The sequence below is a fragment of the Diceros bicornis genome, chromosome 8, assembly GCF_020826845.1.
Source record: "Diceros bicornis minor isolate mBicDic1 chromosome 8, mDicBic1.mat.cur, whole genome shotgun sequence".
Lineage (NCBI taxonomy): Eukaryota > Metazoa > Chordata > Mammalia > Perissodactyla > Rhinocerotidae > Diceros > Diceros bicornis.
Window position 1 is genome coordinate 719,369 of NC_080747.1, and position 23,935 is coordinate 743,303.

Sequence of the window (23,935 nt, forward strand, 5' to 3'; positions counted from 1 at the left end):
AACCCCCTGGAAGTCACTTCATTGGAGCGGAAGGGGCTTGCAACAGTGGGGGCGGTGCAACAACAGTGGCTCTTCGTCTGCACCTCTTGATCAGAAGCAGCCATCAGAGCACAGACCCCTGATATTTGGAGGACAGGGTCCTCTTTGCCCACCTTGGTTCCCGCAAGCTGTGCGCAAGCTGCTCCAGGAACACGTGCACAGCTGCCCACTGCATGGTTGGGGGACGGGATGGGTAGCGGCTACTGTGCTAAGAGCTGAAATTGAAAAATTAACCACTTTTATTGTCCAAGACTTCCCCTGGAAGTTGCAAGCCTTCAATAGACTCCAGAGTTCTAAAATAGTTACATCAGACAGATTCTGCCAGTGCAGTTGTTGTCCAGTGGGGAGACAGATTCTCACTTCATAGGTGCTCCACCATCTTCCCAGAATCCTCTCTAAAAAAAAAAAGTACTTGTGTTAAAGATCCTATATATAAAGTGACCACCACCAAAATGTGGGATATGTCATCCCTCTCAGTGGGGTATTTTTGTTTTTTAAAAAGCAGTATTGCTCGGGGCCAGCCTGGTGGTGTAGCGGTTGAGTGCGTGCCCTCCGCTTCAGCAGACCAGGGTTCGCGGGTGCGGATCCCAGGCGCGGACCAACACACCGCTTGTCAAGCCATGCTGTGGTGGCATCCCATATAAAGCAGAGGAAGGTGGGCATGGATGTTATCTCAGGGCTAGTCTTCCTCAGCAAAAAGAGGAGGATTGGCAACAGATGTTAGCACAGGGCTCATCTTCCTCACAGAAAACAAGAAAAAAAAAAGCTGTATCTTATAGGAACTTATTGATCACACAGTAGTTACAAGAATGTCAGATATAATGAAGTGTACAATATACACAAGACAGGCTGATTCACTGTTTACATCGTGTAAAAGTGTACACATTAAACACGAGCCATGTGACAGATGCACGCAGCAGGAGGAGCAGGTGGTGGGAGGCTGGGGTCGAGGGCACATTTGCAGTAACGTTGCTTCCCTCCACCTTCATTAGTGTAAAGAATGTCCACTGACACACAGATATTCCACATGCATAAGTACACAAGCGTGAGCTGTGACCTGCTAGGTGCAGAGTCTGAAGTGGCCTCGCTGTGACCTTCTGTGGCACTCCCACAGGAAGAACAGATCGTGACTCCAGCAGGTGGAGGGGGCACGCATCACTCACCTTAGCTTGGGCGTGGAAGATGTCTAACTCTTGACTTTAATATCTGTGAAGAGCACATTTCTCCTTTTGCTGTGTTTTCTTCACAATTGACGGGCACTTAGAGTAGGGAATTTTGTGTTTGACCTAAAAGGGATAACTGAAATATAAGATAAATATAAATATAAGATTTATATAAGTATAATACTTATATAAAAATATAAGAGCTTTAATGACATTTTCGCCACAGTTAACATAAAACACAGATCACCTATAACGTAAGACAAAAGGCCGAGGGAGTGCATCTGAACATTAATGCTCTTGGTCTCAGTGTTCTGAGCTGTCTACACTGTCCTCAGGAATGAAGCTGACACAACTGCTTGTTCCTTTCTCAGAGCGGCTCAAGTCTGAGCTCTGAGATCAGAGAAAATCCAAAACAGAATAAATGCCACTCGTTTTTTCTCTGGGCCTTTTAAGAAACTAGACAACATTTATAACTTATTCAAGGTTCCTGTGGGGCAGTGGTGTTTGGCTGTGTGCATTCTATGTCTATAGAACAGACCCAGGAAGACCTTCTCAACACGCAAGAGTGTCCCCTTGGGGTGCACTTCTCTAAGGATCGAGAACCTTGAGCAGCAGCTCTGAGTTTTCTCACACATCCCCATTTACTCTGCTACCCAAATACCCAAGGCATTTTGGGGAGGCCTTGCTTGACAATTTATGCTTAAAGATCCTCTTAAGAAGATTTCTCTAGTTGAGTAGAATCCGTCTATAAAAAGTTGGCTGTGATTGGAAGCTATACTACAAAGCTATAGAATTAAAACAGTGTCATACGGGCATAAAAATAGACACGTGGACCAATGGAACAGAAAAGAGAGCCCAGAATTAAACCTCTGCATATACAGTCAACTAATATTTGACAAGGGAGCCAGAACATCCAGTAGGGAAAGGATAGTCTCTTCCACAAATGGTGCTGGGACAACCACATGCAGAAGAATGAAACTGGACCTCCATCATACTCCACTCACAAAAATTAACTTGAAATGCGTCAGACTTAAACATAAGACCTGAAACCCTAAAACTCCTAGAAGAAAACATAGGGAAGAAGCTCCTCAACATTGTTCTTGGCAATGATTTTTTTTGATATGACACCAAAAGGACAAACAACAAAAGAAAAATCAGTAAGTGAGATTACATCAAACTTAAAAGCTTCTGCACTGCAAAAGAAGCAATCAACAAAATGAAAAGGCAACCTACAGAATGGGAGAAAAGTTTTGTAAACCTTGTGTCACATAAGGGGTTAATATCCAAAATCTATAAAGAATTCATACAACTCAATAACAAAAAAAACAGCCCAATTAAAAGATGGGCAAAGGACTTAAACAGACGTTTCTCTAAAGAAGATATACAAATGGCAAACAGGCACATGAAAAGGTGCTCAACATCACTAACCATCAGGGAAATGCAAATAAAATCCATGGTGAGCTATCACCTCACACCTGTCAAAACAGCTTTATCAAAAAGACAAGAAACAAGTGCTGGCGAGGACGTGGAGAAAAGGGAACCCTTGTGCACTGTTGGTAGGAATGTAAATTGGTGCAGCCACTATGGAAAACAATATGGAGGTTCCTCAAAAATTAAAAATGGTTGGGCCGGCTCCGTGGCTTAGCGGTTAAGTGCGCGTGCTCCGCTGCTGGCAGCCTGGGTTCAGGTCCCGGGTGCGCACCGACGCACCGCTTCTCCAGCCATGCTGAGGCCGCGTCCCACATGCAGCAGCTAGAGGGATGTGCAGCTATGACATACAACTATCTACTGGGGCTTTGGGGAAAAAAGATAAATTTAAAAAAAAATTAAAAATGGAAATATCGTATGATCCCACAGTCCCACTTCTTGGTATTTATCCGACGGAAATGAAAACAGATTATCAAAGACACACGTGCATTCCTATATTCACTGCAGCATTATTCACAGTAGCCAAGATATGGAAACAACCTAAGTGCCTGTCAATGGATGAATGGATAAAGAAGATGTGGTATATATATACAAAGGACTATTATTCTGCCATGAGAGAAAAGGAAGTTTTGCCATTTGCAACAACATGGATGGACCTTGAGGACATTATGCTAAGTGAGAGAAGTCAGTCAGAGAAAGACAAATACTGTGTGATATCCCCTATATGTGGAATCTAAAAAAGCTGAAATTGTAAAAGCAGAGTAAAATGCTGGTTACCAGGGGCTAGGGGGTGGGGGAATGGGAGAAATGTTGTTTAAGGGTACATACTTGCAACTAGTAGATAAATAAGTCCTGGATATCTAATGCATGGCATAGAGATTATAGACAACAAAACTGTATTATAAACAAACTTGCTAAGTGACCAGATCTTAATAGTTCTTAACACTAGAAGAAATGATAACTATGTGACGCAATAGAGGTGTTAGGTAACACTACTATGGCAATCATCTTGCAGTATAAATGTATCAAATCAATACCTCTTACACCTTAAACTTACACACAGTGTTGAATGTCAAATATATCTCAATTAAAAAAAAAAAGTTGGCTGGTTCTATGAACCTAGAGAGAAACTTAATGTCTCTCTGAGTGCTCAGATTGCAAGATCCTATTGGGGAAAGTGCATTCAATTACTCGACGGTCTATTTCATTGGCAACTTAGAATGCAAAGTATTTTATTCTTAAACTTCCGAAATTTGAAAACGAGAGCCTAGGTTAAATAATATAGTTTTCCAAAGCTGTGTGTGCTCATTTCGAGCTCAGCTTTTCTGCTTGAACTACAAAAACAACTTCCTGAAACTTAGGCAGGAACACTGTTCTGATGATCTGTGATTAGATGAACTGACCCATCTCAGTGGGGAACATCCCTTTTTTTCCTTCGTAAGGGTTGCCGTCTTCCTCAGCAAAAAAAAAAAAAAAAAAGAGGAGGATTGGCGGATGTTAGCACAGGGCTGATCTCCTCACAAAAAAAAAAAAAAAAAAAATTCTAGAATAGGTGCATTTTTCTAGCCTCATACCAACAATTTCCTTCCAAAGTCTCCTGAGAGGTACCCCACACAGGAGCCCATCTTCAGCCGCACTTTCACACACTTGAGACCTGGGCGTGGACACGCTCACCACGCTGTCTGCTCACCAACAGGAAGCAGCCCGATTAGCGTGGAGCTGTGAGCGCCTGATTGTCTCGACGAATCCAGCCACGTGGACATGATCCGGGACAGGAACTTGCTTCATTAGCACGGGAAGTTGCTTCTCACCCTCGTGGTTCTGCCGTCCTGGGTCCTGGCTGCTCCCACTCTGGGGACAGCGGCTTCCCTTGTGTCGTCTTAGGGGTTTTTTCCAACGCTAGACTTTATTTTTTTTTAAGAATTCTTTCAGAAATGAGCGTGAAATGTGAAACACAAGAGATGGTTTAATGTGGAAGTCTTCTAATTAATGAAACCTAATTTCATTTCTATTTAAACAAGGGAATCGAAGGACCAGTCGCATCTGAAAGGATAAGAATGCGGCGCGAGGTGCGGGGCCACACACAGCCCTTGTTCCGCTGCGGGGGCTGCTTTCCCGTAAGTGGTTTAAGCGCTCGGCCTCTGCTCTCCCAGTGGAGTCCGCGCTGCACGCGGGACGGCCCAGCGGAGAGCAGTCGGCTGGCAGGCACGGGGGCCTGCAGACGTGGCCACACTACCACCGGGGACCAATGCCACGGGGCCACTGCCACAGGGGGGTCACTGCCATGAGGGGTCTCTGCCACAGGGAGTCACCGCCTCGAGGGGTCACTGCTTCGATGGGTCACTGCCAGGAGGGGTCACCGCCTCCAGGGGTCACTGCCACGGGGGGGGGTCACTGCCTCGAGGGGCCCCGCAGGAACCCAGGTGCCCCACAACCATGCCCCTCACAGTCCCCGGCCGGGCCCAAGAGGCCGTCCCGCCCGGCCGCGAGTTCAAGGAGGGAACGACCCAGCCGGGCTTCACGCTGATTGGCCTAACGAGGGAAGGTCGGCGATGATTGGTTGGACCGGACGCCTCTCGGCGCGCACGCCGCGGCCGCGCCTTCTTCCGCCGCCAGGCCGGTGGGCGGAAGCGATTGGTGCAGACGCGTGGACCCGCCCCACCCCGCCCCGCGACGTCACTACCCGGCGTGCCGCGCGGCGCTGCCCCTCCGCCCGCTACTGTTTTGGCCGATTCAAGATGGCGGTGCAGGAGTCGGCTGCCCAGCTGTCCATGACCCTGAAGGTGCAGGAGTACCCGACCCTCAAGGTGGGTTCTGCGGGCTGGGCGGCCGCCCGGCCTGAGGCCGCGGGGGCGGGGCGGGGGCCTGCGGGCCGGGCTCCCCGGGGGCGGTGGGGGCCCGGGGTCTGGAGGCTCCCCGGGGTCCGGGGGTCCCGGGGCCCGCGGGCCGGGCGGGTGCGGCGTGTGGCCGTCCCTGCCCCGCCCGGCCTGCGAGGGTCTCACGGCAGGGCGAGAGCGCGTCCGCCTGGCGCCCCGCCTCGCCCCCGGAGCCCGACTGCGGCTTCTTCTGGGTCCTCAGAAGAGCGTGAACCGGCGGGGACAGCCCGGCGGTGGGCAGGCTGGTGACTCGGGGCCGGCGTGGAGGCCGGGGTCCCCGGGGTGTGGGGTCGCGGGCGCCCGGCCCCAGTGCCCGGCGGGACTCGCGGTTGGTGTACAGCTGTGCCCCCGGAAGCTTGGTGCAGAAGATGGTGGTGTGCTGGCTTCCAGTCACTCATTAGGGGAGCTGCGAGGACGGACCTAGCGACCTAAGAGGAACCCGTTTTACGGGGCGTCACCAAACCTGAAATACCGCCCTTGCCACTTGGTTGCCGGTTGCGTGACCTTGGATGGTCACTTGGCCAAGGCGCATTCCATTAGTATGAAATCGGCCTTCCTGGTACAAGGGCCAGACTTGCTCCTTCCCTGGTTAGTAAAGGGTTTGACGATGATTGGCTAGAATGAAGCACCTGGGAATAAATTCCTTCAAGATCAAGGTCATAGCATTCCCAGGAGAACTGTGGCTGAGCACTCCTTCTTCTGGATTCCTTTCCTGGGGAGCCGGGTAGCTTTTCTCTCCTCCCGGAGAACCCCAGCGCCCCCGTCCACCTCGGTGGTGACAGGTGGTGGTGGGTGCAGTGTGGCTGGGTGGCTGCCAGCTCTGAGCCAGCCTGCAGGGGTTTCAATCCTGCCCCCTTTGTCTAACTGCTCTGAGATCGCTTACTCCTGTCAAACGTAGGTAAGGATAGTACCTATGTCACCTGAGGGACTCCACATTGCTCAGAACAGTGCTGGCACCTGTTACAAGATGCCTGTACGGTCGTCTCTGCTGAGGTCAGACTGCCCTGCTGCGTGGTCTTCACAGGACAGCAGCAGCAGGTTCTGTTGCTCTCTGTTAACCAGTGACTTGCGTGTGCAGCACCTTACTGGTGAAGGGAGGGGAGGGAGACACTGCTGACACGTTCAGATGCCTGTTTGCTGGACCCCTTCAAAATGTAGGTGGTTGGTGTTTTTATACTCAACTCCGTGAAGACCCTGCAGCTCAGAGAGACCCTGGGACCCTGCTGCCTGAAGCCCCCAACTAAACTTCCCTTGGGTTGATGTTTACCCCTGCTCCACCCAAAAAAAAGAGGCACGGAGGGGTCCGTTAACTGCTGACCTTCTGTCGCACTCAGCTCACCTCAGGCCTGTCATTTGAACTGACAGACAAGAAGGTTCAAAGATGAGAACTCTGGCGGTTCATCTTTTGGTCCTGGCTGGTGACTGTGGGCAGCATCAGATGGGAAAGGGTTTCTCCCTCTGTTGTTTCATAACCATGAATATGATTTGTGTTCCGGAGTTATTAAATAGCCTTTGATGAAAACAGTCTTGCAGATGCTCATATAGGTAAAGAAGTATTATGGTGTCATTTCAAGTGAGCTTGCCAGATTTTTAAACAAGTTTTACTTCTTTTTCAGAAAGATTTTAAAAGCAGAATTTTTGCAATTGGAGAAGCTACTTCCACCATTTTCCCTGCAGATTGTTTAGATCACATGTAAGAATTCCTCTTTTCTCTTGACACGTGTCACTGCTGAGTCCACATTTTTTTCCTAGAAGTTTTCAGGAGTCATTCTTAGTGCATAATGAGGAGGTCTCACTGGGAAATGAGGGATCCTTGATTCAGAGGCATTGTTAGTACAGGATTAGAACGTGTTGTGCTTCTCTAGTCCAGGGCATGTTCTCCTCCCGGGTCGTAGGAGCAGGCATGTGCTAGACCGAACCCCGCTGCTGTCCTGACAGCACATCCTCCTCAAATGTGCTGGGGATTCTTCTCTCTTGGGAGGATTGGCAGCTCCCTCCGGTTCCTCACAGCCTCAGGATACCTGGCGAGCGCTTCTGCACTTACTTCCTGCTGAAGTGGGAAGAGAGTGGAGCGGCCATGAGCTGCTGCTGCTGGCACGCTCTGACCCACCCCCTCTCCTCACTGGGGCCTGGTCCTGCGTGGGGTGGGCTGCTGTAGGCCTTTCCACCACCTGCGGACCTTTGGGCTGGGTGGTTCCACGTCCTGGGGGCTGTGCATTGTAGGATGTTTAGCAGCAGCTCTGGCCTCTGCCCACCAAATGCCGGTAGCATGCCCCTGAAATGTCTCCAGATACTGCCAGGTGTCCCCTGGGGGGCAAAATCGCCCCCATGAGAACCGCTGGGCTGGATCTTGCTTTATGGAACTTGTTCTTATGTTCTTACAGCAGCACGGGGGGGTGGGAAGCTGTCATGAGAATGCACCCTCATTTCCCAGCCCTGGCTCTGAACCTTCCCTCTTGAGTGCCGTCCTGTATCAGGTTGTAGGTCATGTCCCTCGGGCCTCCACGAGGGAAGGGAGAGAAACCTGGGTGCGTAGCCCACCATCTTAAACTGGAAACTCCTGCTTTAATTATATTTTTAAAAGTTTTTTCTGATTACAAAGTAATTTATGTTTATTCTCCAAATTGTTCTCTAATCATCCCATTAATATTTTGGTGTATTTACTTCTATTTTTTGCCTTCAAATAGCTGAAGTAAAGTAATATTTTAGAGACCGTCTTTATCCCCAGCCAAATCAGGAGGGAGTCTGCACAGCCCAGGAGAAGGGGACGGGCGTTGGTCACTGGGAGCCCAGCTCTGGACCCTGACTCCTCTCCTTGAGTCTCACCTGGGCTCACCTCTGCCCTCACCTGGAGCCTCGCCCAGCCAGGGGGTCCCCAGCTCAGTCCCCCTTCCAGCTGTCCTCTCCTCGTCACGTGTGACAGGCTGGGGAGGGCGAGGCCAGCTCCTAACAGGGTCTGTGGGCATGGTCTCCTGTGTCTTTTAGTTCTCTACAGGAATGTTTAGATTTGTTGCTTTTAGTTTGGTGGCAGTTTTGTTGACCAAGTATTGCCCTGCGATTTCAAAGCCTGGGTTTGTACTTGTCGTAGAAAGTCTGGGTGCCAGTTATATGCCTCAGGTTATAGCTTTCAGTGCAGTTTTCCACACTTGGTCTTGGCTGGATTTGGGGGATCTTGTGTTCTCAAGTGGGAAACACCGGTCAGCATGAGGTGCTTGGACTTGAGAGACAAGCACGCGTGGGTTTTGATCCTGGGTATGCTGTGTCCTAGATGGTGGCCGTAGGCTAGGTCTTAACTTCTTTTTACTTTAGCTCTTTTGGTTTATAGAGTGAGCCGATCCCTCCCTCAGAAGGCAGTTGTATTACATTAAAGACACTGGTCCTCTCTCTGGCCTCTGGGCACTGAAGTCATAATTCCCTTCGTCTTCCCAGGCTCTCCCTGTCAGACCTTCAGAGCACTGTCTGCTCTCCCCTACAGGAGCCTCTTGCTGCCTGTGGCCTCCCAGAATCCTACCACATCTGAAGCACAATTGAAACGCCTTCTTTTCTGGAGAGCCATGCCTACCGCATGTGTCCACCCGACCTCTCGCTCTTCTTGTCTTTCACACCCCTCGTCAGATATTTGACACACGAGACCCGTTGGGTGGTGTGTCCTCTTTGTGCCGGAGCGCAGCTGACCTCCTCATGCCTGGGCCTCCCTGGACATGCGCAGATTGATGTGAGGCTGGGTTCCCTGCTCTCTGCGGGCTGTTTGTGTTTGTAAGTATTATTAGTATTTTAAACTAGTCAGAAAGGAAGAGGCTTTCTAATACCCAGTTCTCTATGACAAATGGGCTGAATCAGAGGCAGTGCTAACCTCTGGGCACATGGTAGCAGCAGCTGGTGGGGAGCTATGTGACCCACCACACACACACGCACACACGCATGCACCCACACCCCCCCCATCCCCCCCCCCACACCTCGGACCCCTAGCTTCAGGGTGTATAGTGACCGTGGTAGCTGAGCACATCCCATCTGCTCTCTTGCAATCCTCATAACAAACCTAGAAGGCAGGTCCTGTTGGCGCCTCCATCTCACAGGCTGCAGAGCTGAAGTCCAGACCCCAATGCCCACGAGCTCTGGCACATGCTCCCTCGGCAGCTCTTGGAGAGCCTTTTGTGGGCACTGTTGGGGGCTCTGGGATGTTGGGAAGAAAAAGACAACTAAGTTGCCTGGTGCAGCTGTGCTTGGTGGGAGGGGACATTAAACAAGTGGACACAAGCATTTCAGAGCCTTTAACGACCGTGGTAAAGTCAAGGCAAGTGTGGGACAGTGGGAGGTGTGGGGACCTACAGGGTGGATGCAGTGGCTTTAGTGGGTGGCCAGGCAAGTCATATTTTGGGGAGAAGCTTCGTGGGCTTAGTTGAAGTCTCAGCAGATCCTAACAACATAGGCACACAGTCCCGTTGGAGCAGTGTGGCTTGGGATGTTCCCAAAGCCGTACAGAGAGGTTATGACAGTGGGGCCCCTGAGTGCCTGGGCCAGTGACGCGGACTGCGGGTGCCGGTCAGCAGGCATGGGAAGCAAGCTGGGAAGACCAGTTGGCACCAGAGAAAAGAGGAGGCTGGCAGTGTGCACTTCCCAGCTCGGCGGCGTGGCATTCTCCGTGGGCTTCAGGGGGAGGGTGTGAGGTGCTGGCCTGAACGTGGGGAAGCACAGTTTCTGCATCGTGACTCTCTCAGGTGACTCCAGGAGGAGTGCCTGGCTCGCAGGGGGCACGTCAGCTGTACGTTGTGTTAGAATCTCCCTACCTGGGGACCACTGTTTGAAAACTTTCTGAAAAGAAGAACTATCCATGGTTTCAATAACTACAAACTAATAGTTAATGACTAAATGTTACTAAATAGTTTAATACCGGAACTATTCAACTGAAGGTGGCTGAATGGAGAAAAACCTCCAGCTGTGCTGGTGGTCTTGCTGACCTTCAATTCCTGACCGTGAGCCTTGCATGCTCCCGGGGGTGCTTTCACACGTGCCCCTCTCCAGCCTCCTGTCCCAGCGCACAGTCCCCAGGGCCCGCCTCCTCACCCACTTTCCCATCACAACAGCCACCGGCCCCCCTGCGCCTGCCCTCACCCGTATGGGTGAGCTGCCCATTGACGTTGTTGGCTTTCAGCTTATGCTTGGAGCCCTCCCCTTCTTGCCTGCAGCTCCAGCACTTGGTTCTCTCTCCTGCCTCAGTTTCCCTCTTTTCACTGGGTCATTCCGTCCATGTGTACGTGGCCCTAATTGCGCCATCCTGAACCAGACCCCTCTCTGGGCCCGAGTCCTCCTCCAACTGCTGCTGCTTTTCTCTGCCCCCGACTCCAGTGTCGCTCTTCCTGGTCTCTAAGTCGGGATTTTTGCCACAAACACATCACCAAAACGTGTTGGTCGAGGTCACTGTCAACTCGATGTTGCTCACGTGGCCAGTCCCCAGGTGATCACCTCCTTCACTGGGCCTCCAAGGCACTGTTCTCTCCGTTCTCACTGCTCGTCCTCTTCGCATGCCTTTGCTGTCTCCTCTGCATCCTCCAGTCTGGAGATCTTTTCCGTCTTCCCGTTACCAGCTCACCCTGGGGAGGTCTCTGTGTTTACGTCTCCATACTCCCACTCCAGCCAGGTCTCTCCCTGAACTCCCACCTTGTTAGCTAGCCACCTCCTGGGTCTCTTCAGGCGTTGGGGAGATGCATGGAAGATACCGTGTGCAAAACCAGACAGCGCCTGATCTTAGCCCCCCTGCCCAAACCTGCTCCTCAGCCCCCAGCCAGCCCATCTCTGGTGACACAGCATCCTCCTGCCACTGCTCAGCGCTTGGTCAAAGCCTGGGGATGCTCTTCACTCCCGTGTTTCCCAGATCTTTCTGTGAGCCCCTCCTTGTCCACGTTGGCTGCTGTGGCTCCAGGCGTCACGGCAGGGGCAGCAGGGAGGGGGAAGGTGCCAGCTCCCTTCATGGGGCCTCCTGGAAGTGCTGTTCAGCATTTATGCTTAAGCTGCCCTGGTCCTGGATGGAGCTGGGGTTTGTGGCTCCTGCTGCACCATCCCTTTTCCTGTTTGGTTGTCTTTATCCTTTGAATCACAGCCTGAGAGAAGGGCTTCTGTCTGTCTGCACTGTTTCTGTCAGATGCCCACCAGAACATTGGCTCCTTCAGGAGGGCTGTGCTGTGCTCCTTGCTGCAGTCCCAGCACCCAGAGGAGTGCCTGGCTTGCAGGGGGCACGGTAAATAGTTGTTGGCTAAATGAGCTTCCCCTCTGTCTGGTTGGGAAATTCCGTAAACGTTTGCTCTCCCTTTTGTCCGTCGCACCCTGCCGAGGCTTGCACAGCCCTCTGGTGCAGCAACCTTCTGACTTTCCTTTTCATCCCCTCCTCCAGCCTGCACGCCCTTGCACTTGTAGGAGCAGAATACTTTTCACTTCTTCCCTCTGGGTTCTTTGGCTGGCTTAATAATTAAATTGACATAAGATAGATTAACAGGAAAAAACAAATTTAATTTCATATGGACAGGAGCCCATAAAAATATAAGACTCAAAGAAGTGACTAAAGCAGGCAGCTTTTAGACAAAGAAACAATAAATTTGTGAAGAACTGACGAGACAAAGAAGTTTGGGCTTGAGGTAGTAAATTAGTGAGGAAGTAACAAGTTTTGTTTATACAGCCTTCTCGGCCCTAAATTCCCTATCTCTGGTGATAATGATGCCTTCTACCCTCCTGGTACAGGAAGGGTATCTTTCGCATGGGAGATTTATCTCCTGCTTTCAGGGGGACAAGGGAGGGTCAGAGTGTTCTTCTTACACTGGCTATTTCTCAAGTACCTTTAATTAAAAATAATTAATAGGCCAAAGTGGCATATTTTGGGTTGGCATATTCTCCCCTTCACGGTATAGCTTCAGCTCCCTGCCCTCTCTTCCATCGAGAAGTGACTGACAGAATTCCAGCCCTAGCCTGCGCTCACTGACTCCCTGTCCTTGTGGGGAGGAGTTGTCTGCACCTCTCTGTTCACATGCAGCACCACCCCGTCCGTGGTTTGAAGATGTACACATGCCATTACCTTCTAGTTGACAAGTGGGTGACACCTGCAGGGCACCTCCCTCTGCAAACCAGCTGCCTCGCAGTCTCTTGAGTGGCTTCTCGTCTGAGTTTGCCCCATTGCTCCCTGGCAGTGCTCTGGCCAGGGTCTCCAGGTGACCCCGTGGTTCTGCTCAAGCCCCCGATGGTGTCTTGGTTCTTGTCGCCACCTCTTGCGGTGTGCACCACTGGTCACCCCTCCTCCTGGAGACACGATTCTGTTTGGCTCCCAGGACGTCACCCTCACCTGTTTCCTCCCAAGCTCATAGCTGCTCCTCATCCCACCTCTGGCCCCTCCTCATTGTGACCTCTCACTGTCTTGCTGACCTTGTGTGGTCTCATGTGCTGTGAGGACCCTCTGTACATACTGATGACTCCCAAATTGAGATCCTCCCCAACCCCAGAACCCTGGACCCAGTAGCTGATTGGATATCCTCCCTTGGATTTCTGTAAGGTGTCTCAGCATGTGTAAATCTGAACTGCTAATCTTAAATGCCTCCTCCCCAAACTGCTTCCCACATCATCCTTGTCTCAGTTGGCTTAGGCTAAAACCTTGGAGTCAGCCTTGACCCCTCTGTGCTCACAGCTCACATCCAACCCACCCATACACCCTCTTTGCTCTAACTTCAGAATAAATACAGAATCTGACTGTGTCTTACCTTCTCTCCTGCTGCCACTGTGGCCAAAGCCACCATCACCCTCTCGGGGCTGTTGAAGTGGCCTCCTAAGTGGTCCCCTGCTCTGCCCATGCTGAACATAGCCACCAGATTGCCAGACAAGGCCATTGATCTGTCCTAGTAGCTTCCCGTCTTACTTGGGGTAAAGACCATGCTTGTTAGAGTGGCCCACCAGGGCCTTCATGACTTGGGCTCCCTGCCGCCCCCTCCTCCTCCTCCGTCCCTCCCTCCCTCCTCCTCACTTCCTCCTCCTCCTCCCTCTCTACCCTCTCCCTCTTCCCCCCCATCCTCCTGCCCCCCCTCCTCCTCCCCCTCCTCCTCCTGTTCTCTTCCTCCTCCCTCCTGCCCCCCCTCCTCTCCCTCTTCCCTCCCCTGTCCTCCTGCCCCCTCCTCTCTCACCTTCTCTCCCTCCTCCTCCTGCCCTCCTCCTCCCCCCACCTCCTCCCTCACCCTCTCCTCTTCCCTCCTCCCTCTCCTCCTCCCCCTTCCTCCTCTTCCACTCTCCTTGGGCACTTAGCCACTGTGGCCTCCTTGCTCCAACAAGACGGGCCAGCATGGGAGGGCCTCAGAGTCTTTGCACTTGTGTGCTTTGCCTGGCATCCTCTCCCCCCCAGACGTCATGTGGCTCATTTCCTCGCTCCCTCTGATTTTTGCTCAGGTGTCGCCTTCTCCGTGAGCTGACCTTGTTCACACTGGAAGCACCCCATCTCCCTCTCCTGGTCTGTTTTTCTCCTTTGCTGTTCCTGCCATCTGACATACTGTGTTTTGCTTGTGTGTCTGTTTCTAACCACTGGGATTATAAGCTCTGTGGAGGGAAGAGAAGAAATAGTTCTTCAATTAACAAATGAACCATTAAATATTATTTTGGCAGTTCTGTTCAAAGCACTAAGAACTGAAATAGAAGTAAATGTAACTATTAGAATGGATGACACATAACATGTTTATGTACCCAGAAACACAAGCAAAATAACTAGAAAATGATTACAGTTAATAAGAAAGATCAACATAATAACTGGGCACATGATAAATATACAAAAATCAGTCACTTTTCTATATAACAACAGTAACCAAATAAAGCACATCATGGGAAAATACCCATTCACAAGAACCTAACAACAGAAATAAAATGTCAGGATTAATCTTACCAGGCAATGTGGTGGACAGTGTGAAGGAGATACAACATTCATTTCTTAGTAAAGGCCAGAAGGAAGACTGGCCTCAGCAGAGAATATCGTGTTTCTGTTGGAAAATACAAATGACAACTGTAAAGATAGCATCTGACGTTTTGTATGCTTGACCACATATTTCTTATTTATAATTGAGGAACCAAGAAGGGCCGGACCCTGCTAGACACCAGAGTTGGGTATGAAACGCCTAAAGTAACAAGCTTATTGCGGAACTGCTGGCTTCCATTTATATATTTTGTCTAAAAAGTGAGAAAGGAAGTTTTGCTGGCGTTATGTATACGAATCGACACTGATGCCCACTTGTGGCTTGTGTGTTGTGTTTGGTCGATGAGCCATCCCAGGGGGTGAGGGCACTCGACCGTGTGGAGGCGTGGCCTGGCGCTCTCCGTGGCGCCAGCTTCAGTGGCTGGTGCTGTGCTGCATTGTGTGCGCACCAGCTGACTCAGTATTTGCAGCTTGTATTGTTTTACTTCTACTGCCCTTTCTAAAATGGGCCAGTGGCGCGAAGAGTTTTCTGTAAGTAACCAGTGGATTACAGATGAGATGATCATGCAAGCACCTGAGAGGAGAGAGCATGGAGGTGCTGACAGCACTCTTCCCGCCTCGAGCTTTGTCAGCCACTCTGGGAAGTGAAAAGTCTTATCTCATCACATCCCTCTAGAAGTTGTCCAGAAATGTGTCATTGTTCAAGAAGCCAAGTTAAAATAGGGGATTTGAATCACTCCTGTTTGTGGTGAGCCTCCCTCAGGATGTATGCTCTGCTGGGGAGGTCGGCTCAGGATAGCATGAAGCCACCATGGTTTGTGAGACAGTCCCATGCCACACACCAGACACAGACAGCTCTCCAGGATGCAGAGGGATATGTACTGCCATTTAGGGCTCCGTCCAGCACTTTAGAAGATGTTTTTAGCTTTGTGATAAATATTTAGAAACCTCTTCTGAGGTTTCTTAATTATGAAGGATACAAAGCCTCATGCCGTTGGGGAAATACTTCCTTCCTGTGCTGGTAAAAATGGCTGAAAACATGATGATGACAAACTAACTAAAATGCATTTCTTTGTCAGCAAATACTGTCAGAAAACCCACAGCAAACATTGGAGAAGGTTTGAAGAAACACATGATGCAGTGTGTGAGGGTTGCTGTAGAGCTGGATGAAAGTACAGATGTTTCATACAAGTCGCCGCTTAGGGCGTTTGCTAGATTCTGCTTCAACTATGAAAACAGGAAGGATTACTTTCTGTGAATCACTGAAGGGGAAAGGTGTACTGGAGGAAATATAATTTAACGTCAGCTAACTAAATGGAGAAATCCGGTATCTTAAAAGCTGTAATGCAACAAATTGATGAGAAAGTCCCAAGACCTTTCTTCCTTGTGGAGTGTTGGGGAAGGAGCACAAACAGAAAATGTGTAGAAGGAAAAATGTGTTGAGTTGGACTATATAAAATTGCTGGTTTTTAGGTTAAAAAATGATGGCGGGGGCCGGCCCAGTGGTGCAAGCAGTTAAGTGCACGCGATCTGCTGCGGCAGCCCGGGGTTCGCCGGTTCGGATCCCAGGCGTGCACCAACGCACCGCTTGGCAAGCCATGCGATGGCGGCGTCCCATATAAAGTGGAGGAAGATGGGCACGGATGTTAGCCCAGGGCCGGTCTTCCTCAGCCAAAAAAAAGGAGGATTGGCAGATGTTAGCACAGGGCTGATCTTCCTCTCTCTCTCTGTCACACACACACACACACACACACACACACACACACACACACACAAATGATGGCTGAATAGGCCTATAACATGTAAAGAGATTCAAAAAAACTTCCCATAAAGAAAAGCCCAGGACCAGATGTCTTCACTGGTGAATTCTAGTAAATGTTTAGAGAATTAACATTGATCCTTCACAAACTCTTCTAAAAGTAGGAGAGGAAGGAACGTTTCCCGGCTCATTCTATGAGATCAGTGTTACCCTGATACCAAAACCAGACAAAGATCACAAGAAAACTATGAATCAGTGTTCTTTATGAGTCAATATAGGTGCTAAAATCCTCAGCAAAATGCTAGAAAACTGAATCTGACAACATATAAAAAGGAGTATGTACCATGACTAAGTGGGATTTACCCCAGGCATGCAGGGTTGGTTCAACATGCAAAAATCAATATAATACACTATATTGATAGTATAAAGGACAAAAACCACTTGATCATCTCAATAGACAGAAAAAAGCACTTGACAAAATCCAACACCCCTTCATGGTAAAAACACTCAACAAACTAGAAATAGAAGGGAACTTCTTCAACTTTATAAAGGGCATCTATGGAAAAAACCAGCTGACCTCATGCTTAGTAGTGAAAACTTTCCCCCTAAGGTCAGCCGAGGATGCCTGCTCTCACCACTGCTGTTCAGCACCGTCCTGGAGGTTCTAATCAGGGAAGTTAGGCAACAAAAAGAAATAATAGGCATTCAGATTGGAAAGGAAGAAGTAAAACTCTTTGCAGATGTAATGATCTTGTATATGGAAAATCCTAAGACACACACACATCCACACACCCCACAAAACCTATTAGAACACATAAACTAGTTTAGCAAGTTTGCAGGATACAAGATCAGATATAAAAATAAGTTGTATTTGGCGCCGGTCCCGTGGCTTAGCGGTTAAGTGCGTGCACTCCGCTACTGGCGGCCCGGGTTCGGATCCCGGGTGCACACTGACACACCGCTTGTCCGGCCATGCTGAGGCCGCGTCCCACATACAGCAACTAGAAGGATGTACGACTATGACATACAACTGTCTACTGGGCTTTGGGGAGAAAAGGGGAAAAAAAGGAGGATTGGCAGTAGATGTTAGCTCAGGGCCGGTCTTCCTCAGCAAAAAGAGGAGGATTGGCATGGATGTGAGCTCAGGGCTGATCTTCCTCACAAAAAAAAAAAAATGTATTTCTTTATCTTAGAAATGAACAATCAAAAAGGAAAGTAAGAAAACAATTTTATTTATAATAGCACCAAAAATAATAAAAGGCTTAGGAATAAGATTTACTATTAAGCTAGCAATACTCCCCAAATTGATCTACGGATTCAAAACAATCCATATCAAAATCCTAGCTGGCACTTTTACAGAAATTGGCAAGCCAATTCTAAAATTCATATGGAAATGCAAGGGACCCAGAATAGCCAAAACAATTATCTGAGTCAGCTCAGGCTGCTATAACAAAATGCCATAGACTGGAATGGCTTAAAAAAACATTTGTTTCTCACAGTTCTGGAGGCTGGAGGTCCACGGTCAAGGTGCCAGCAGATTTGGTTGCTGGTGAGGGCCCTCTTCCTGGTTTGCAGAAGGCCGCCTTCTCGCTGTATCCTCACGTGAAAGAAAGGATGTGCTGCTCTTTTCGTCGTCTTGTAAGGACACTAGTCCCATTTTGGAGGCCCCATGCTCATGACCTCATCTAAAACTAATTATATCCCAAAGGCTCCACCTCCAAATACCATCACATCGGGGATTAGGGCTTCAACATAAGAGTATTGGGGGACCCAATCATTCAGTCCATAACAATCTTGAAAAAGAACAAAGTTGTAGGGCTCACATTTTCTGGTTTCAAAACTTGTTACAGGGGCCGGCCCCATGGCTTAGTGGTTAAGTGCACGCGCTCCGCTACTGGCGGCCCGGGTTCAGATCCCGGGCGCGCACCAACGCACCGCTTCTCCGGCCATGCTGAGGCCGCGTCCCACATGCAGCAACTAGAAGGATGTGCAACTGTGACATACAGCTATCTACTGGGGCTTTGGGGAGGAAAAAAAGGAGGAGGATTGGCAATAGATGTTAGCTCAGAGCCGGTCTTCCTCAGCAAAAAGAGGAGGATTAGCATGGATGTTAGCTCAGGGCTGATCTTCTTAACAAAAAACAAACAAAAAAAACCAACAAAACTTGTTACAAACTACGGTACTTGATTACTGGCTATAGTAATCAAGACTATGGAACTGGTGAAAGGATAGAAAAACAGATCAGTGGAATAGAATTGCAAGTCCAGACATAAACCCATACAAAATTTTCAACAAGGATGTCAAAACAATTCAATAGGGAAGGCAGAGTCTTTGATAAATGATTCTGAGACAACTGGATATCCGCATGTGAAAGAATGAAGTTGGACCCCTACCTCACACCACACACAAAAATTAACTCAAAGTGGATCAAGACCTAAACGTAAGAGCTAAAAATAGTTTAGCTAAGAATAAAGGTGTCAATTTTCATGATTCGGCAGTAGTTTTGTTTTGTTTTGTTTTGTGTGAGAAAGATTAGCCCTGAGCTAACATCCGTGCCCATCTTCCTCTATTTTATATGGGACGCCGCCACAGCATGGCTTGACAAGCGGTGCATCAGTGTGTGCCCGGGATCCGAACCCGCGAACCCCAGGCCACCGAAGCGGAGTGCGTGCCCTTAACCGCTATGCCACTGGGCCAGCCTGTACACAGTAGTTTTTAAGCACAAAAAAACAAAATCAATAAATTGGACTTCATTAAAGTGAAAAGCTTGCGCTTCAAAGGACACTATCAAGCAAGTGAAAAGACTACTCACAGAATGGGGAGGAAATATTTGCAAATCGTATCTGATAAGGATCTAGTGTCCAGAACTTATAGAGAACTCTTACAGTTCAACAATAGAGAGATGAATAACTGGGGCTGGCCCCATGGCGTGGTGCTTCAGTTCAGTGTGTTCTGCTTCAGCGGTCCAGCTTCTCGCGTTCGGATCCCGGGCGCAGACCTACACCACTCGGCAGCTGTGCTGTGGCAGTGACCCACATACAAAATAGAGGAAGATTGGTACAGATGTTAGCTCAGGGCAGATCTTCCTCAGCAAAAAGAAAAAAAAAGAACCCCATTAAAAAATAGAACAAATAGACAAATCATTTAAATAGACTTTTCCAAAGAAGATATACAGATGGCATGTGTATATGAGCATATAAGCCTATGAGAAGATGCTCAGCCTTATTAGTTATTAGTAAAATATAAATCAAAACCACAATGAGGTACCACTTTATACCCACTAGAATGACTAATCAGAAAGGTGGACCTTGACAAGTGCTGGATGAGGATATGGGGAGACGGAAATCCTCGTGAGCTACTGAGGAGTGTAAAGTGGTGAAGCCACTGGGGAGAACAGTCTGGCAGTACTTCGAAAAGTTAAACATAGACTGACCACATGACCCACCAATTCTACTCCTAGCTATATCCCCAAAAGAAATGACAGCATATCCACACAAAAACCTGTACAGGAATGTTCACAGCCTTATTCATAATAGCCAAAAAGTGGAAGCAGCCAAAATGTCCATCAGCTTATGAATGCGTAAACAAATGTGGTATATGCATCTAAAGGAATACTGTTCAGCCATAAAAAGGAATGGAGTACATGCTGCATCATGGAGGAACCTTGAAAACCTTATGCTGAGTGAAATATGCCAGACACAAAAGGCCCCATAATGTGTGGTTCCACGTCTGTGCAGTGTCGAGAAGAGGTGGATCCGTACAGGGAGAAAGTAGACTCGTGCTTGGCTGCGTCGCTATGGGAGGACTTCAGTAGGTATGAGGTTTCTTTTTTGGGGTGATGAAAACGTTCTGGAAGTAGATAGTAGTGATGATTACACTAGAAACCACTAAATTGTACTCTTTAAAAGGGGGAATTTTATGATATCTGAATTATATCTCAATTTAAAAATTAGTAAAATAAAAAATGATGGCATATCAGCATTTGCGTACAATTCAACTTACTAAACACTTAAGGAATACTCATGGACTGTGCTAGGCAGGTTCACACGCAGGCAGTTAGTTTTTAGGATACATCCATAGAGGTGGAAGAGTGGGGTCAACGGGTCGTGTGCGGTTTGATCGCTACCGTGAAATCCTGTCCTCCCCACCCCCAGGAGTGTGTGGGGTCCAAGTGTCCCCACACCTCACCATACGTTTTCTGCCGCCGCACCATCCAGCACGGCGGCCGTGAGCCTGTGTGGCTGTCAAGCACCTGCATTGGTGCTGGTGCATATTGACATGCTCTACGTGTAGAATGCGCCCTAGTTTTTAAAGATTTCATATCAAGCAAAAAAAGAATGTAAAATAATGTAATAATTAGTCAGCTCTCTGTATCGGTGGCTTTTGCATCCATGGATTCAGCCAACTGTGGACCGCTCTGAGGTTGGTTGGATCTGCGGGTGTGAAACCCGCGGGTACGGAGGGCCACCTGTCTTCCTTGCACTGCGCCATTTCGTGGAAGGGACTTGAGTATCCACAGGACTTCCTGGAGCCAGTCCCCCCAATACCAAGGGACGACTGCATTTATATTGATTTTGTGTTCAAGTGAAAATAATTTGGGATGTGTTGGGTTAAATAAAATATACTAAAATAAACAATCTATTCTTTTTACTTTTTAGTATGGCTATTAGACAATTTAACATTATATGCACATGTGATTCATATGATAGTTCTCTTGGACAGCACTGCTCTGTGGCTTTATCATTTTCATTTATTTTTTGTCTGTCTACTTGTTCTGTTTCTGAGAGACATTTTAAAAAGAAAAACCTTGTTCTACTCTTTGTCTTTCCATAGCTGTCTGGATTTATAATGATGACTGATATTGTGGACTTATCCTCACCATCTTATTTTGTTCTCTATTTCCTATGCTTTTTTCTTTGTTTTTGTGTTTCCTTTTTGGTGGCTTGAAAAGGTTTTCTTTGTTCCATTTAGTTTCCTCTTGTGGTTTGGCAAGTTCACAGCCACACCCCAGTTGTGACAAATCAAAAATGTCTCCAGACCCGGCCAAGTGTCCCCTGGAGAGTAGTCGCCCCAGTGGAAAGCCACTCCTCTTACTGCGCTGTCCATGTGAGAATGTCGCCTAAAGGGACCCCCACAGGAGCACTGTGTCTCGCTTCTATCATTCTGCCTGTGTTTGAGGGTCTCTGTGCTGTGCCCCACATCCATGATCCATCCGTGGATGGCTGAGTCAGGTCCTACTGGATGGGTGCACTGCAGTTTGTTTACCCTCTCGTGGATGAACATCTGAGTTGGTTCCAGTCTTGGGATATTATGAGTAAAATTGCTATGAGCATTTGTGTACAAGTCTCTTTGTGGATATTATGTGTTCCTTTTTCTTGGGATTAGGATTGCTGAGCGAGATGGTAGATGTATGTTTACCTTTATAAGAAACGGCCAAACTCTTTTCCAGAGGATCACTCACACCACTGCCAGCAAGAGTCCAGGTGTGCTCAGCCTGGCCAACATGTGGTATGAGCCTGTTTACCTTGAACTATTCTTGGTGTGCAGTAGCATCCTGTATTAGTCAGGGTTCTCCAGAGAAACAACCAATAAGGGAGAAAGAGAGAGAGTGTGAGATTTATCATGAAGGGTTGGCTCGTGTGGTTATGGAGTCTGAGAAGTCCCAAGATCTGCAGTTCGCAAGCTGGAGACCCAGGAGAGGCGATGGCGTAGCTCCAGTCTGAAAGCCAGTGGGCTGGAGACCCAGCCAGAGCTGACATCCCGGCTCCACAGCCAGGCAGGAGTTTCCTCTGACTCAGCCTTTCATTCTGTCGGAGTCTTCAGCGGACTGGATGAGGCCCGCGCACACTGGGGAGCAGTCTGCTTTACTCGCACTGCCCTTCGAATGCTGATCCCCTCCACGCACACCCAGACTCATGTCTGACCGCATGTCTGGGCACCCCGTCAGGCTGACACATTAAATTAACCCTCCCACATCCCATTGTGGCTTTAATTTGCATTTCTCTGATTAATATGTTGCATATCTTTATCACTAGCCTTTTGTATATCTCCTTTTGTGACTTTTTATTAAAACCTTCTGTCTGTTTTAAAAATGGGATTGTTTGTCTTCTTGGTCTTGAGTTGTAAGGGTTCTAAATATGCTCTAGATACAAGTCCTGTGTCAGGTTTATGTACGGTGAATGTTTTCTCCCAGTCTGCAGCTTAACCTTAAATTGTCTTTATTCTTAAATTGTCTTTCAAAGAGCAGAAGTTGTAGTTTTGATAAGGTTTAATTTACCAGTTTTTCTTTTACAGTTAGTGCATTCTATGTTCTTATAAGAAATCTTTGCCTGCCTCAAGATTGTGAAAATTTTCTCTCTGTTTCCATCTAGAAGTTTTACAGTTTTAGCTTTTATGTTTAGCTCTATAATCCATTTCCAGGGAATTTTTGCGGATTGTGTGAGGTATGGGTTGAGGTCTGTCCTTTTCCCCTATAGATACCTGGTCCCGGCACCAGTGTTGCAGAGACGGTCCTTTCTGCCCTGATCTGCCCTGGCTCCGTGGTTGGACATGGTGGACCGTGCCTGTGGGTCTGCTTCTGGGTTCTGCACCCTCTGTCCATCGCTTTCTGCATTCCAAAACGAGTGCCACATTGTCTTGATCGCTGTCGCTTTATAGTAAGTCTTGAAATCAGATACCATTGCCCATACATTATCAAAGTCATTAGGAATATTTTTTTTATCGTGGTAAAAACACATAACATAAAATTAACAATCTTAATCATTTTTAAGTGTACAGTACTATTAACTATATGAACATCATTGTGCAACAGATCTCTAGAACTTTTTCATCTTGTGTGACTGAAACACTATATGCATTTGTCTTAGTCAATTCAGGCTGTTAGAACAAATTACCATAGACTGGGTGGCTTACAAACAACGGAAATATATTTCTCAAAGTTCTAGAGAGTGGAAGTCCAAGATAAGGGTGCCCATGTGGTCAGGTTTGGTGAGGCCCTCTTCCGGGCTGCAGACTGCTGACATCTCTCTGTCCTCACGTGGTAGAAAGAGAATGAGAGAGCTCTCTGGGGTCCCTTTTTTTTTTTTTTTTTTGTGAGGAGGATTGGCCCTGAGCTAACATCTACCAATCCTCCTCTTTTTGCTGAGGAAGACTGGCCCTAGGCTAACGTCCGTGCCCATCTTCCTTTACTTTATATGGGACGCCGCCACAGCATGGCTCGACAAGCGGTGCGTTGGTGTGCGCCCAGGATCTGAACTGGCGAATCCCGGGCCGCCGCAGCGGAGCACGTGCACTTAACCACTTGCGCCACTGGGCCGGCCCCTCTCTGGGGTCCCTTTTAAGGGCATTATTCCCATTTATGAGGGCTCAACACTCATGACTTAATTACCTCCCAAAGGCCCATCTCCAAGTACTGTCACATTGGGGGTTAGTATTTCAACATATGAATTATGGGGGGGGCACATTCAGTCCACTGCACCATTGAATAACAGCTCCGCATTTTCCCCTCCTCCCGCCCCTGGCAACGACCATTCTTTCTGTTTCTGAGAGTTTGACTACTTCAGACGCCTCAGATAAGGGGAATCACACAGTTTTTGTCTTTTTTTGTCTGACTTACTTCATTAGCATCATGTCCTCACGGTCCATCCATGTGGCAGCATGTGTCAGAATTTCCTTCCTTTTTAAAAAGGCTGAAAATACTCCATTGTACGGACAGACCACATTTTCTTTATCCATTCATCCA

The 23,935-nt window shown here is 48.4% G+C and overlaps 1 protein-coding gene and 1 long non-coding RNA gene across 4 annotated transcripts in view; one reads left to right on the plus strand and one right to left on the minus strand.

Moving 5' to 3' along the window:
- Positions 1–379: 379 nt before the first annotated feature.
- Positions 380–4,340, minus strand: LOC131409398 (uncharacterized). Its single transcript, XR_009220916.1, has 3 exons — positions 4,205–4,340; positions 1,203–1,338; positions 380–434 (listed from the first exon to the last, which is right to left on the minus strand). It is a non-coding gene; the product is annotated as an uncharacterized LOC131409398 (long non-coding RNA).
- A 1,005-nt stretch (positions 4,341–5,345) lies between these two features.
- The window catches only part of MAEA (macrophage erythroblast attacher, E3 ubiquitin ligase), a 41,168-nt gene continuing 22,578 nt past the window's right edge, over positions 5,346–23,935 (plus strand). For all 3 annotated transcript variants that reach the window (XM_058546520.1, XM_058546521.1, XM_058546522.1), the window contains exon 1: positions 5,346–5,437. In XM_058546520.1, the coding sequence (XP_058402503.1) occupies positions 5,369–5,437 (69 nt within the window). In that variant the 5' untranslated portion in view covers positions 5,346–5,368. The remainder of the gene's footprint in view (positions 5,438–23,935) is intronic.